The 15,531-nt window shown below is 44.3% G+C and overlaps 1 protein-coding gene and 1 pseudogene across 1 annotated transcript; one reads left to right on the top strand and one right to left on the bottom strand.

Annotated features, from left to right (window-relative positions):
- Positions 1 to 3,021: 3,021 nt before the first annotated feature.
- On the bottom strand, positions 3,022 to 15,209 carry tada2a (transcriptional adaptor 2A). Its single transcript, XM_021587971.3, has 15 exons — positions 14,725 to 15,209; positions 13,709 to 13,815; positions 13,531 to 13,590; positions 13,302 to 13,393; positions 11,400 to 11,557; positions 10,760 to 10,848; positions 10,368 to 10,440; positions 10,175 to 10,238; positions 7,881 to 7,924; positions 5,896 to 6,006; positions 5,264 to 5,335; positions 4,941 to 5,073; positions 4,452 to 4,495; positions 3,997 to 4,076; positions 3,022 to 3,647 (listed from the first exon to the last, which is right to left on the bottom strand). Exons 1-15 carry the CDS (start codon positions 14,747 to 14,749, stop codon positions 3,462 to 3,464), a joined length of 1,338 nt encoding a protein of 445 aa, XP_021443646.1. The 5' UTR covers positions 14,750 to 15,209; the 3' UTR covers positions 3,022 to 3,461.
- LOC149971278 (cytochrome c oxidase copper chaperone pseudogene) lies at positions 13,880 to 14,218 on the top strand (annotated as a pseudogene).
- Positions 15,210 to 15,531: the final 322 nt, after the last annotated feature.

Genomic DNA, 15,531 nt, shown 5'->3' with positions numbered 1-15,531 from the left:
CTTTGTAGGGAGGGATGAAGGGATGGACGGGGGAAGGGAGGGATGGTGAGTGCATATGAACAGACAGTGTGTGGGTGAAGAGAGAAATGGCAGATCTCCACACACAGAGCACTGACACTAACATCTGCTCCATCTGCCTGCTGCGCCTGCCAGCTTGGTATTATACTGTAGCTAAACCCAGCCATCTTGGTTTTACACTGTAGCTAAACCCAGCCAGCGTGGTTTTATACTGTAGCTAAACCCAGCCAGCTTGGTTTTACACTGTAGCTAAACCCTACCAGCTAGGTTTTATACTGTAGCTAAACCCTGCCAGCTTAGTTTTATACTGTAGCTAAACCCAGCCAGCTTGGTTTTATACTGTAGCTAAACACTACCAGCTAGGTTTTATACTGTAGCTAAACCCAGCCAGCTTGGTTTTATACTGTAGCTAAACCCTGCCAGCTTGGTTTTATACTGTAGCTAAACCCTGCCAGCTTGGTTTTATACTGTAGCTAAACCCAGCCAGCTTGGTTTTATACTGTAGCTAAACCCTGCCAGCTTGGTTTTATACTGTAGCTAAACCCAGCCAGCTTGGTTTTATACTGTAGCTAAACCCTGCCAGCTTGGTTTGATACTGTAGCTAAACCCAGCCAGCTTGGTTTTACACTGTAGCTAAACCCAGCCAGCTTGGTTTTACACTGTAGCTAAACCCTGCCAGCTTGGTTTAATACTGTAGCTAAACCCAGCCAGCTTGGTTTTACACTGTAGCTAAACCCTGCCAGCTTGGTTTAATACTGTAGCTAAACCCAGCCAGCTTGGTTTCACACTGTAGCTAAACCCAGCCAGCTTGGTATTATACTGTAGCTAAACCCAGACAGCTTGGTATTATACTGTAGCTAAACCCAGCCAGCTTGGTTGTATACTGTAGCTAAACCCTGCCAGCTTGGTTTTACACTGTAGCTAAACCCAGCCAGCTTGGTTTTATACTGTAGCTAAACCCTGTCAGCTTGGTTTTACACTGTAGCTAAACCCAGCCAGCTTGGTTTTATACTGTAGCTAAACCCTGCCAGCTTGGTTGTATACTGTATCTAAACCCTGCCAGCTTGGTTTTACACTGTAGCTAAACCCTGCCAGCTTGGTTTTATACTGTAGCTAAACCCTGCCAGCTTGGTTTTATACTGTAGCTAAACCCTGCCAGCTTGGCTTTATACTGTAGCTAAACCCTGCCAGCTTGGTTTTGTACTGTAGCTAAACCCTGTCAGCTTGGTTTTATACTGTAGCTAAACCTTGCCAGCTTGGTTTTATACTGTAGCTAAACCCAGCCAGCTTGGTTTTACACTGTAGTTAAACCCAGCCAGCTTGGTTTTACACTGTAGCTGGGCCCAGCCTGCTTGGTTTTATACTGTCGATAAACCCTACCAGCTTGGTTATACACTGTAGTTAAACCCAGCCAGCTTGGTTTTACACTGTAGCTGGGCCCAGCAGGCTTGGTTTTACACTGTAGTTAAACCCAGCCAGCTTGGTTTTACACTGTAGCTGGGCCCAGCAGGCTTGGTTTTACACTCCCCCCAAGACAAGCAACAGCTCGTTGTCAACAGCTTTTGTTGTAATTTGAACAACTAAACTTACTGATGAGTTTTTTATTCCAAATAACATCTAGCCGTTGTATACCGAAGGGTTTCCCAAACTTGGTCCTGGGGCCTCCCTTGGGGGCACATTCCCCCCCCCCCCCCAGCACTACACAGCGTATTCAAATAATTGAAGCTTGATGATGAGTTGGTTATTTGAATCAGCTGTGTAGTGCACACAGTGGGCCCCAGGATCGAGTTTAGGAAACCCTGGTATACAGCACTCATCTAACTCAACTGCTGCAATAAATCCAGAGAGAACTCCAGACAACCCAACAAATGAACTTGTTTACCTGGCCATGAGACCCTGGTTTCAAAATGAATGTCCCAGAGCTTCTTACTGCCTGATAAATATTCTCTCGCCCACAGAACCTCATCCTGATTTCCTCCCATGACACCTGACTCTATCTACGCCCCAAACGACACCCTATTCACTTTATAGTGCACTACTTTTGACCAGGCCTGGCCTATGGGCTCTGGTCAAAAGTAGAGCACTTAATAGAGAATAATGTACCATTTCGGACACAGTCTCTCTTTCCTGTTTCACACTCAATCTTTTCACCAGGAGGTAGGCGGGTGGCAGTGTGTATGTCCAAAATGACACCCTGTTCCCTATATAATGCACTATTTTTAACCTGGGCCCACTTGGAAGGCAGATAAGGGCTCACGTTGCCCCGCAGTCACATTGATCGAGAGCCCAGACATTGTACCTGGGAGGCAGCGCTTACACCAACATGCCCTGCAGCAGAAAGAAGGTTAAATAAATGCTGACACCTTTTTTAAAACTCTCCCATACACCTACAACCTCACGAGAAATAATATTAGGTTGCAAAACAGACTGTGTGGCTTCTTCCTCCCTGTAAGCGGAGCACATTTCCAGGCCCAAGGCCTCCATTTCAGGAAGCAGCCTCCTCCTTATCATCAAAGGAGGGATCTGGGGCAGTAATCAGATTGTAAGCGCTGCTCTGACGTGACGCCACTGCTCTGATAATGCCATCAGAGTAGAGAGAGGAGGGAGAGGCCGCTGGGCTAGCTGGCTGACTGGATCTAGGTGGTAGTTAGCTCTCCCTCGTCACACCAAAACGTATATTCATTTAACATCCAAGTAAGAGCGCCGATTCAAGGATCAGTTTTACATCTTAAAGAATAAGGTTATATGGATGGGGGAGGGGGTCTGAAACGCTTTATGTATACGACCCCCAGACCCACTACACTGGCAGAGAATTAATCAAATCAGAGATGGAGCCCATTGTCAAACTGGGAGTCTGGGAGAGGTGTCACTAACAGGACCTGCTTACATAAAGCAACTCAGCACTGATGCTATGATGGAAAGTTGGTTATCATGTAATAGCATTAATAAACAGGTAACTGCTATTACACAATAATAAGTAAAATACTACACCATATACTGTAATACTTTTTACATAAAACATTTTATTACAGGAGAAATAAATACACTGTTATTTTCTTATCTGCTGCTGTGTCACTGACAATAAAGTACTGTACAAATAGGAAGGTATGTCAGTTTGGTTAGAAGTTAGAACATATACAAGGCAAGACTGATGCAAAATGTAGGACCTGAAGTTGATGACAAATTTAGAGATACGATAGGAAAACAAACATTCAAACAAAGGAGGGCCATTGAAACTTAGTTCTCACAGCACGTGACAACATCATTTCACCAAAACAACATGAGTATAAAATGTATCAGTTAGTGTCCAGTCCAGCCATGATCCCTGCTGGAACAGTCCTGACTCTGAATGGGTCCCAAATTACACCTGGCTCTGGTCAAAAGTAGTGCACTATATAGGGAAAATGGTCCCATTTAGGACACAACCTGTCTCTCAGGCTGGCCTAGGCTTTGTTGATGTAGCCCTCCTTGATCAGGAAGTCGTAGATCTTGCGTGTCTTGTTGACGTCGATCTTGATGAGTGCCCGGGCCTGTGCCAGCCGTAGACCACCCTGCCGCCTGCACTCGTTCAGCAGAGCCTGCTTGTACTCCAGGTAGGCACCTGGCACCAGACGCACCACCTGGCACAACTGCAGACAGCCACAGGACAGAGACGCCATGTTACATCAACACAATACCAGTCACCATGACCCACTATGACCCCAACCCGCTGTTTAAGCCTGCGTCCCAAATTCCACTGTGTTCCCCAAACCTGTTCCCGGAGAGCTAATGTAATATTGATTTTTGCACCAAACCTAATCTAGCTGGCCAATAAGGTGAATCAGGTTAGTCACAACTCGGGTTAGAGTGTACTACTAAAAGTAGTGCACTATGTAGGGAATGCATGTACTTTCCTGGTGGGGCTGAGAGCCTTACATCCATAAAGATCCTAGAATTCATATGTAATAGAATGTATTTTATATGCAATTCTATTTGTACCTCTTTCTCCCTGTCGTTGAGCTTCTCTGTCCCTGGCAGGCCAGTCAGGTTGAGAGGAGGGGCGCATCTCCTGCCTGTTGCTGTGGAACAATTAATCACACACATTTAAACCGACGTAAAACCTGACTGTTCTGTTGTTTTAAATGACAACCTGACAGGTTGATGAATCCAGGTAATCCGTTTTGTTGGAAAATAAAGACAAATATTTACAATAGGCAAATTAGTGTAAATGGATGGAAATGACTGAGTGTACATAGATGTGTCCTACTTGTGCACTGGAGGTTACAGAATGACAACGGAAAGATAAAGCTAGAGACAAAAACACATATTCGTCCTGTTTGTCGAGCGTATTTCTGAATGAGCATCTCTGAGAATGCATTAACGTGACTCCACCTGTTGCCATGACAAGAAAAGTCGGAGAGAAGGAGAGGGAGTGGGAGATGAAGAGTCCTTACCTGATGTGGTGATGGTGGTGACAACAGGAGTGATACCAGCGTCACTGTGAAGTGAGATAATAGCGTCACTACAAGCAGCACACACACAATTCTCACTCTCTGGGACCCTCGTCCAGAGAGAGAATGAATCATCACACACACTAGCAGTTTTGTTCTTTTTCTTCATGAAGAATAATTATCAGAACTTGGAGAATACCCAAGAGATGGGCTTAAGATAAGTATTGCTATTCTTGTTGTTTAATTTTTTTTTACAATCAAGCACTACTTGTTGCCGTTAGAGCCAAGCACACAGTAATAAACTACAGAGTAGGTGGGTGGTACCTCAGTTATAGTCCGGTGCTAGCACCCCTAATTCAACTAGTCAACTTATCAAGCCCTTGATTAGTGGAATCAGGTGGGCTAGTGATTGACTTGAACATGAATGTACAACCACAGGATCCAGAGCAATGGATAGTGAAACACCACACAAGAGTAAGGAGGAAGGATTACATGGCAGCCTGTTTGCTGAGCCACTGCTGGCAGGCCCGTCCGTCCTGAATGTACTGCAGCACATCAACTAGCATGGTCCTCTTCCTCCGCTCATCCTCCCTCACCTGCTTCACACGCTCATACACCTTGGCACCTGCAGGGGGACATAGAGGAGTGAGGGGGTTACTGGGGCAGTCAGTCAGCCCTGGGTCCTGGCTGACACAAGGGAGTTACTAATGAGGCTCTGGCTATGTCCCAAAATGCACAATTTTCCTACAAATTGTACTACTTTTTAGAGCTGTATGGGCCTTGGTGATGGGGTTAGATGGGTAGACTGGACTCACTGCAGAAAGACTGGATGCCTGCTCTCCTGTACTCCTGTAGCCTGCCGATCTCTCTCCTCAGCTCAAACTCCACTGAAAGACAAGGAGGACGAGGTCAATGAGGCCTGTCCACACTCACCTCAACGGTCTCTACTGTAGACAGGCGGACAGACGGACGAACAGAAAGGCAGACAGAGTGAGAAACACTTTACCCCTCAGATCTGTGCTTCCCAACATCAGAGCTGATCAGACCAGAGTTGTAGCTCAGGCAGACTCTACGGCTGTTCTCTCTGACACAACAATGGAGTAGCGCCATGCTATTCTGAAGCCCCAGCCCTTTAATTAGAACGAGATGATGTCTCATCCCCAGACACAAACGCACAGACACACGCCTCTCACTCAAAAGGGAGTTCACACATCCAGTCACCCCGTTGGGGTCTGCTGCTGCGTAGGGACAGGAGATAATCTGACTGGCTCATTACCACGCTGATGACCGTAGTGTTACCCACAATATTAAACACAGGGGAACACTGGATGTGTGACTGCTCTCTGTGTAGACCAGAGGGGGAGGGGTTGGAAGAAACAATTATATTGGTGTTAACATCAACATGTCTACTGTGTGTGCATGTACAATATCATAATGTTAAACTCACATGCATGACTCTCTATGAACTTGTCGTGTTCGATGGGGCCCACCACCCTGGCAAAACGTCTCATAGCATCATACAGATCCTGTACCTCCTTAGGGTAGCGACGCTCCAGAACTGGAAGACAAAAACACAATGGTCATGTGATATGTAGCTGTTATTGTAGAGCAGGGCTGCCCAACCCTCTTCCTGGAGATCTACCGTCCTGTAGGTTCAGTCTAACCCTCTTCCTGGAGATCTACCGTCCTGTAGGTTCAGTCTAACCCTCCTCCTGGAGATCTACCGTCCTGTAGGTTCAGTCCAACCCTCTTCCTGGAGATCTTACCGTCCTGTAGGTTCAGTCTAACCCTCTTCCTGGAGATCTACCGTCCTGTAGGTTCAGTCTAACCCTCCTCCTGGAGATCTACCGTCCTGTAGGTTCAGTCCAACCCTCTTCCTGGAGATCTTACCGCCCTGTAGGTTCAGTCCAACCCTACATACCGGACTCAGCCAGTTAAGGTCTTGGTGAGCAGTTAATAACTAGAATGAGTTGGTAAATTAGAGTTGGACTGTAAACTTGGTAGATCTCCAGGAAAAGGGGCTGGCAGCCATGTTGTAGAGAATATGACAGCAGTGATCTGTATTGGAGATCTGTATCACATTCAATATTGTTAGATTAGAGGCTTTTGCGGAACACCAGAGGAGGAAATGTCCAGACATCGCACATGGAGTGACCCCCTTGCATCAATGAGATACCCTGCCATGGCCGATGTAAAAGCTCCCCCGATGGGCAGGTCACCCCATACCACCCTACTCACCTCACCCCCCTTCAAGGGCTGCTGCTGCTCTTCTTTCAAATCATTGCTAGTGTTTGTGTCCCAAACGGCAGCATATTACCTATTTAGTCAAAGCCACTTCATACTTTGTGCCGTAAGAATCTACCTGTATACCTATGGTATATATTGAGTGGACTCTGGTGGCTTTGCAGACATGACAATTTCTTGGATAGTTCTATATTCTGTTCACAGTGAATGTGGGGTAGTAGTATGACAGCAGCTCAAGGCTGGTGCCCCGCACATCTGTGTCTGTCTTCAAGCTGGCAGCTGAGTTCCTCATTTATTTGGAGGCTGTACAGTGATAGCAACGTATAGATAGCAGCAAAACACACACAGGTAGAGTCAATGTCCTGCTGAGCGAAGTCAAAGATTTGAAACACTCCATAACAGGAATGGACTGGTGGTCCTGATGTCTATAAGGGGAGTGAGACTGTTGGTCAAACTGCCTGGAGCAACAGCATGATCAGACCAGGCACGACACTGAGCCACCCAGGCTTGGAAACTGCTTCTATTACCGTGACACACACACTTTGACAGTCTCCATGACAACCAGGCTGCAGCTCCACGGCAACTCTGGGTTCTCTTTTGTCTTGAAAGACTAGAGATAAGAGGAGAGAGGGGGAGGAGGTGGGTGGTAGTGACTGGAGGCTGGTAAATAATAAATAAAACGTAAGGGTGTCCTCCTCCACCCATAAAACTACAGCCAATTTCCCAGGGCATGACCTGGATATAGTACTGCACTGGGCAGTAAAGGAAAAAGAGGACTGATTGGACACATCTATTCAGGGAGTCTCTTGCCTTCCCATCTTCCATGAATAAAAAGTGGGACATGAACATCGATTATATTACCAAGCTAGATGAAACGCTGCCCATGGAGAGGGGATCAATAAGAGCTCAAAGCTCCAATACAGTTGGTCATTAGACCTGCAGTGTTCATTTCATAGGCATCTATTCATAGTGGAGCAATAATTATGCTGTGGCACTCTGGCACTCGTCGCACTGGTCTCAGCGTTCATCGTAAATAAGAGCACTGGCAGTGCCTCCGGGATCACAGGTTACTGTTGATCATTATTGCAACCATGGATACATAATGCATATTCAGTCTGGGTGTTATATTAATGCCTGGTTTGCTGGTGGTTATGCAACCCAGCTCTAATCTGTTAGGAGAGCACTTACTTTGGAACTTCCTCAGGTTGATCAGTCCATGGTCCCGGATTATCCTGGAAGACACACAACATTAATATGGACACCGTCCATTGGTAAATACCAGCAAACTCTCAGGCTGGTAGAGTGAATGAAAACAGCAGTGGGTTTAGACTGACATTAATTGAATGAGTGATGGTACCATATAGCTGTTGAACCTGAACCACATAGCTTGAAGTTGTGATTGTGATATAGAACAGCTTTGCAACAAGTAGCCTTCCTGTGATGTTAAACAGGACCGGACAGTGAGGCCTACTGCGTCTGAACTCTGTGGCCTGCAGGTCACTGCCTTGGGCCTTTGCCATTAGACCACTCCCAAGTGGCGCAGCGGACTAACATGCTGACCAGACCGAACACGTCACGTGCGCCACAAAATAAATGTAGAAATCCATGTTATTCAATTACTGCACTCACACTGCTCGCGCACGCCAACGAGCGTCTGCAACGCCAAGGGCCAAAATTTTTCTGACGCAGATCGCGCTGCAAGTCCTGCCTCTCCCATCTCCTTATTGGTTTATAGAAGCCATCTCCTCATTGGTTATACCCATATGGGTGATTGAATATTTTGCCGGTTGTCGTGGTAATACTGTGAATGTGTAGATGCCAATCACCATATAAAGTTCAAAGATGAAAAAGCCTGGAAGGAGGAAAGATGACTAGAAACGATTCGGTTGGCTGTTTTATGTGTGGATTAATTGTCGGAGTAGAGGACCTTGTGCATTTCAGGTAAAATAACAACTCAATGTTTATATCCCAGGACAAATGAGCTAGCAACAGGGCGACCAGGAGGTCTGTGGGGCGACGCACAATTGGCCTAGCGTCGTCCGGGTTAAGGAGGGTTTGGCCGGTAGGGATATCCTTGTCTCATCGCGCACTAGCGACTCCAGTGGCGGGCCGGGCGCAGCGTCCGGGTTAAGGAGGGTTTGGCCGGTAGGGATATCCTTGTCTCATCGCGCACTAGCGACTCCAGTGGCGGGCCGGGCGCAGTGCACGCTAACCAGGTCGCCAGGTGCACGGTTTTTCCTCTGACTTCCGGGTTGGATGCACGCTGTGTTAAGAAGCAGTGCAGCTTGGTTGGGTTGTGTTTCGGAGGACGCATGGCTTTCGACCTTCGTCTCTCCCGAGCCCGTACGGGAGTTGTAGCGATGAGACAAGATAGTAACTACTAACAATTGGATACCAACATTTTTATAAAAAATAATAATTTGCTAGCAACAGCAAGCTAGCTAAATGGGACACATTAGCTAGCAAGTGCAAGCTAACTAGCTAAATTCCCATACATGTTTAATTATTTTTGACCTGTCCCCAAATGAATGTCATCGGTTCAGAGTTTGTTTTGATATTTTAACCTGCATGTCGGGATCGCGTTTGGTGTAGGGGGACAAAATAAATGTATGCACAATAGCGCACGCACGCAGCCGGTTTGGGTTCCGTGTAAGGCACTGCATCTCAGTGCTAGAGGCGTCATTACAGACCCTGGTTCTATTCAACCAGCCGTGATTGAGTCCCATAGGGCGGCGCACAATTGGCCCAGCGTTGTCCAGGTTAGGGTTTAGCTGGGGTAGGCTGTCATTGTAAATAAGAATTTGTTATTAACTGACTTGCCTAGTTAAATAAAGGTTAAATAAAATAAAAATATATGTCACCAGCTGGGGGTAGGCTAGCAGTGTTTGCATCCCAAATGGCACACTATTCCCTACATAATGCACTACTTTTGACCAGGGCCCACCAAAAGTAGTGCACTATGTAGGGAATAGGATGCCATTTGGGACACACATGCATGCATGGTCCTGGGAGCTCTGGCCAGCTAACATACCATACCTGCCCCACATGCCATTCCACAGAGTTAGGGGAGCAGCAATTCGTTAAGTCCGATTTAATGATGGATGTATTACCACATGAATGGACTGACCACCGTGGCCAAGACCAGTACTGACACACACTGAACGGGGCAGTGGACGGAATGTGACAATCCATGAACATCTCAAATTCATTTAAAAGGGTGGCCAGGTCAAACAATACTCAAATTTGAGTTGTGTAATGTTTAAGCCTTTCAGCATTAATAGCAACCGGTGATTCTGAACAGGCTAGTGTAGAGTGTTATGTTACTTGTGTAGGTATCACATTACTGATTTTGGAAAGCCAAATGTTATTGTGGCAACATTTGCAGAGTATTACAGGCATATGATAAAGGGCAAAGCTTCTAAGAATTGAGCTGAATAAGTCCATTACATCTTTATAGTTAAACGCAAAATATTTCAACTTACTTCTTTCTTCTTCCTCTCTCCTTTAACCTTGAATGGTATATGTCAACAACGGCAATCTTCAGCGCTAGAAAGAACCAGACAAATGTGTCAGACAAGGCAATGATGATATTAAAACACAGTACATGTACAATAAACATAAGCAGGGTTGGACTTTTCTCTCAATTCAAATACAATGATAGCACTTTCAACTCACCATGTAGTATGTCTGAGTCATCATCCACAAAATCAATGTCTTTCAGATCCCACTCAGCATAGTTGTCAAATTCCTAGACAGGATGACAAATAGCAGGAAAGAATCACAGAGGTACAAGGAGATGAGTCAGAGTACAATAAGACTGCAGTGAGGCGGCCATCAGGAGAATTAATATCTTCATTCATACATGGGTGGCAAGGGTTCTGTCTTGGTGATCTTTAAGTACTTCCTATGATTCCAATCATAATATGCCAAGATTATGAGAACATACTCATTATGACATAGGGATATGTTCTTTGAACATGCAGAACAGAAAAACGGAACGTCTATGTCCGACTATGTGATTGGAACTACTAAAGGCATGGACGCTTTAAGACCCTAGTTCCTCTCACCTCCATGAAGTCTGCTCTGGCAGGCATGTATCCAGCCATGTCTCGAGACAACAGGGAGTCAAAGGTGGGCCTGGGGGGGTCGTCAGTGGCTGGGAGGAAAACCAACAGAGTATTTTTACCTAGTGATCTGAAAAGTCCCTCATGACAAACATGACAGTACAGTAATCAAGTTATTACTGTGTAAGAAATAAAGCATAAATGAGGAACGATGTAGTTGCATATCAGATAAATGAAAAAAGCCATGTATTCCTCCCTGCCTTTATCAGCTGGACATCAAATTAAATGCGTGCTGAATACAACAGGTGTAGGTAGACCTTACCGTGAAATGCTTTACTTACATGGCCTTAACCAACAATGCATTTCAAGAAATAGAGTTATGAAAATATTTACTAAATAAACTAAAGTTCAAAAATATTAAGTAACACAAAATAACAATACTGAGGCTATATACACAAGGGGTACCAGTACCGAGTCAATGTGCAGGGGTACAGGTTAGTCGAGGTCATACACAAAAGCATATCCTAAATCGTATTTGTTGTGTGGCTTAAGAATTCTACTATAACTTGTGTGACAAACAAACTCTCCTTATTACTATGAAGGGAGAAGTCCAGAGGAGTAGGTGTGTGGTGTGTATACTGACGTTTGAAGGGAATGGCTGTGTCTGCAGTACGAGCCTCCTCTATCTGTCTGAGGTTGAGCAGGGTGGAGGAGAACAGGGGATTGTTGATGAAGTTCTTCATGTAGTGGGCTTCACACTCCTCCTTGTTTTTGGTGCGCATCTGATACGCCACATCCTGCCTGTGCAGAGTCAAACAGGAAAGTGACAGTTATGTTTTTGTTATCAACTTGAACGTGTTTATATTGATATGGGCAGACAGTACAAGTGAGTGATGTTACAGAACAAATCAGACTGCAAATGGCAACTAGTCTGCAAGTTTGTAATACAGTTGAAGTAAGGAAGTTTACATACACTTAGGTTGGAGTCATTAAAACTTGTTTTTCAACAACTCCACAAATTCCTTGTTAACAAACTATAGTTTTGGCAAGTCGGTTAGGACATTTACTTTGTGCATGACACAATTCATTTTTCCAACAATTGTTTACAGACAGATTATTTCACTGTATCACAATTCCAGTGGGTCAGAAGTTTACATAAACTAAGTTGACTGTGCCTTTAAACAGCTTGGAAAATTATGTCATTGCTTTAGAAGCTTCTGATAGGCTAGTTTACATAATTTGAGTCAATTGGAGGTGTACCTGGGGATGTATTTCAAGGCCTACCTTCAAACTCAGTGCCTTTTTGCTTGACATCAAGGGGAAATCAAGACCTCAGAAAATAAATTGTAGACCACAAGTCTGGTTAATCCTTGGGAGCAATTTCCAAACGCTTGAAAGTACCTCATTCATCTGTATAAACAATAGTACGCAAGTATAAACACCATGGGAACACGCAGCCGTCATACCGCTCAGGAAGGAGACGCGTTCTGTCTCCTAGAGATGAACGTACTTTAGCGCGTAAAGTGCAAATTAATCCCAGAACAACAGCAAAGGACCTTGTGAAGATGCTGGAGGAAACAGGTACAAAAGTGTCTATATCCACAGTAAAACAAGTCCTATATCGACATCACCTGAAAGGCCGCTCAGCAAGGAAGAAGCCACTGCTCCAAAACCGCCATAAAAAAAGCCAGACTACGGTTTGCAACTGCACATGGGGACAAAGATTGTGCTTTTTGGAGAAATGTCCTCTGGTCTGATGAAACAAAAATAGAACTGTTTGGCCATAATGACCATCATTATGTTTGGAGGAAAAAAGGAGAGGCTTGCAAGCCAAAGAACACCATCCCAACCGTGAAGCACGGGGGTGGCAGCATCATGTCGTGGGGGTGCTTTGCTGCAGGAGGGACTGGTGCACTTCACAAAATAGATGGCATCATGAGACAGGAAAATTATGTGGGTATATTGAAGCAACATCTCAAGACATCAGTCAGGAAGTAGGCGGCAGCTTGGTCGCAAATGAGCCTTCCAAATAAATGGACAATGACCTCAAGCATACTTCCAAAGTTGTGGCAAAATGGCTTAAGGACAACCAAGTCAAGGTATTGGAGTGGCCATCACAAAGCCCTGACCTCAATCCCATAGTAAATGTTTGGCCAGAACTGAAAAAGTGTGTGCGAGCAAGGAGGCCTACAAACCTGACTCAGTTACACCAGCTCTGTCAGGAGGAATGGGTCAAAATTCACCCAACTTATTGTGGGAAGCTTGTGGAAGGCTACCCAAAACGTTTGACCCAAGTTAAACAATGCTACCAAATACTAATTGAGTAGATGTAAATTTCTGACCCACTGGGAATGTGATGAAAGAAATAAAATCATTCTCTCTGGTGATCCTAACTGACCTAAGACAGGGAATTTGTATTAGGATTAAGTGTCAGGAATTGTGAAAAACTGAGTTTAAATGTATTTGGCTAAGGTGTATGCAAACTTCCGATTTCAACTGTATATGACAAGAGTGAGAGAGTCAGAGAATGTGTGTGTCTACTTACCAGTTCCCAAAGCCACAGTCCATGACTGCTTCCAGAAGGGCCATCTCCTCCTGTGCTGTCCAGCTAGGTTCCAGCACAGGGAAGTCTGATGTCTGTGAGGGAGGAGGCATGGTATTGAGCATGATCACAATAGCTTGCCAGAAGCATACTTTTGGTAAATAATGGATAACTAAAGAGTCAATATTATATATGTTAATCAGAATGGACACCACAATTTCCAATGTCTTACCATGATTTCATACTTGTGATTACTCTCATGTTTCTTGAACTCAAACCCTCTGGTAAAACACTGTAACATATTTGGATTAAACAATTCAAGTGTCAGCAGAGATGCAAAGTTATCAAGCTAGGCAAAATGTATAAACAGTTTTATGTGCATGCCCGAGGAAGCAATGTGCACCCCTCACCTGGAGACAGAGAAGGAAAGGTGAGGGTCCACACTCCGCACATTTTATATAGGGTTCCACCAGGTTAGATGAGCAACCTCGACATGGGGGCTTGTCAGAAGGGTCATCTGAAAGACATAAATCGGCATCCATGCGCATGAAGGCGTAACAGCTAGCTAGCTAACCTGAAAAATGTCCTCAGTGTATGCTGCCAGCGTCGGGCCATTAAGGGCACAGGGAAGAAACCACTGAAACTCTGTTGTGTGCCCTGAGACGAAGTCAGGAATGTTTGCATCATTGAGAAGGGTGAAGAAAGTTGGACAGATCTCATCGAGGCACATAAGGATTGTATGAAGGCGCTTGAAATCAATAAAACTCCATATAATAAGTGTGTCGTTGGTGGCCGGCTGTCCGGAAGGAGACCTGGGATATTCCTCATTTATACTGCAACCTGAATGGAAGATGTGATCGCTGTAATGATGATGTTCCACTGAGAGAAATGCGCTGGCACTTGTTCTGCTAATTAGAATTAAATGCATGTCCTATGAATAATCATTTTAAAAAGGGTTATCTGAAAATAAATCCGCGTTATGTCGCAAAACTTGCCAGTTTTACTGGTAAGAATATGTAGACTTTAGATACTGTAAATCCTCTTAAAATGTGTTATTGGTCAGATTTAAAGCCAGCATCAAATTTAGCAGTAGCTAACAACACAGTTAACGTTGGCTAGATAATGTAGCTAGCTAGGTACTTCAAGTCGGAAGCTAGGAGACAATTAAATGATGGATTAGTTAGCCGATTGAATGGATTACATGAAAGAAACTGATACATATAGTTTAGCTAGCTAAATGGCTAACTCTAAGCTAATTGTTAGAAATCTCGCTAGCTGAGCTGCCTTCTACCTAGCTAACGTTAGCTAGCTATGTAGCACGACGAGCTGAGCAATAAGCTAGTTAGATGGATGCCGATATTTCGTGCAAACTATTTAAGCCGTATTTGTACGCTGTTTTTAAATGTGCATTTTAGTCAACACTTACTTCCAAAAGATGCCAAGTGGTCCATAAGATCAACCAAACAGCTGAAGCCTGGATTTGTTGTTTGTTACCAATGTGTATTGCTTCGCGTTCGATTAAGCGTGTCTGAAAACGCAGCGTTGGCGCAACTTTGTTGATTCTACACATGGAACACACCTACACTGTTTTGAGAAAAATGGTACGCAGCGTCATCTTGATATGCGTGCAACAAAACTTCAACATTCATCTTCTGCTACCATTTCTGTAAACCCGTCTACGCATTCAATTTGATGCATTTGTTCGATAAAATCCGAACGCGCTGCAAGTTGATGTAACGTTACTTTTGGTGTACCAATACGCAAACACTGTCGGTATGATCGAGGGGAAATATGGGTAGATCAATGCACAGCATTCGCGCAAATGCTGCACCGTTCATGCTCAAAAATAAATCAAATTGAAGGCTAACTCATGTATCTGCAACCAGAGTGGGGACTACCAGGGTCATTAGTGTTATGCGGTACCTTATTTAGTGTAAAATGTAAAGTTAGATGTCCTTTGAAATAAAAATACAAAGATATGGATCTCAAAGGGAATTTTATTCATTTTGACCATTTTGTTTTCAGTGTATGTTGGCGTTTTTGACATGTCCCCAGTTGCTAATTCATCAATTTAAACGAGAAATATAAGCAATTAAACAATAAAATATTCCAAATATGTATTCATTATTTTGTAGTCCTACGTAAAATATCTGTCATCTATAAAAAAGAATTCTCTCATTATTATTATTATTAGTATTATTTCTTCCTGTGTGTCCCTGATGTCACTTTCCAC

This window comes from Oncorhynchus mykiss, chromosome 27, assembly GCF_057628025.1.
Source record: "Oncorhynchus mykiss isolate SJ-2025 chromosome 27, ASM5762802v1, whole genome shotgun sequence".
Lineage (NCBI taxonomy): Eukaryota > Metazoa > Chordata > Actinopteri > Salmoniformes > Salmonidae > Oncorhynchus > Oncorhynchus mykiss.
The sequence above is the reverse complement of the archived record's forward strand: the minus strand, read 5'-3'. Positions and strand labels throughout refer to the sequence as shown.

What these genes read in the sequence shown, in the direction of transcription:
- tada2a (XM_021587971.3), bottom strand. Translation starts at nt 14,749, where the DNA reads ATGGACCACTTGGCATCTTTTGGAA. An exon ending in GTTCATAGAGAGTCATGCAT is followed by an intron (nt 5,336 to 5,895) that starts GTGAGTTTAACA and finishes CTTGTCTTTCAG; the next exon opens with TGGAGTTTGAGCTGAGGAGA. An exon ending in AGGCATCCAGTCTTTCTGCA is followed by an intron (nt 5,074 to 5,263) that starts GTGAGTCCAGTC and finishes GTCCCCCTGCAG; the next exon opens with GTGCCAAGGTGTATGAGCGT.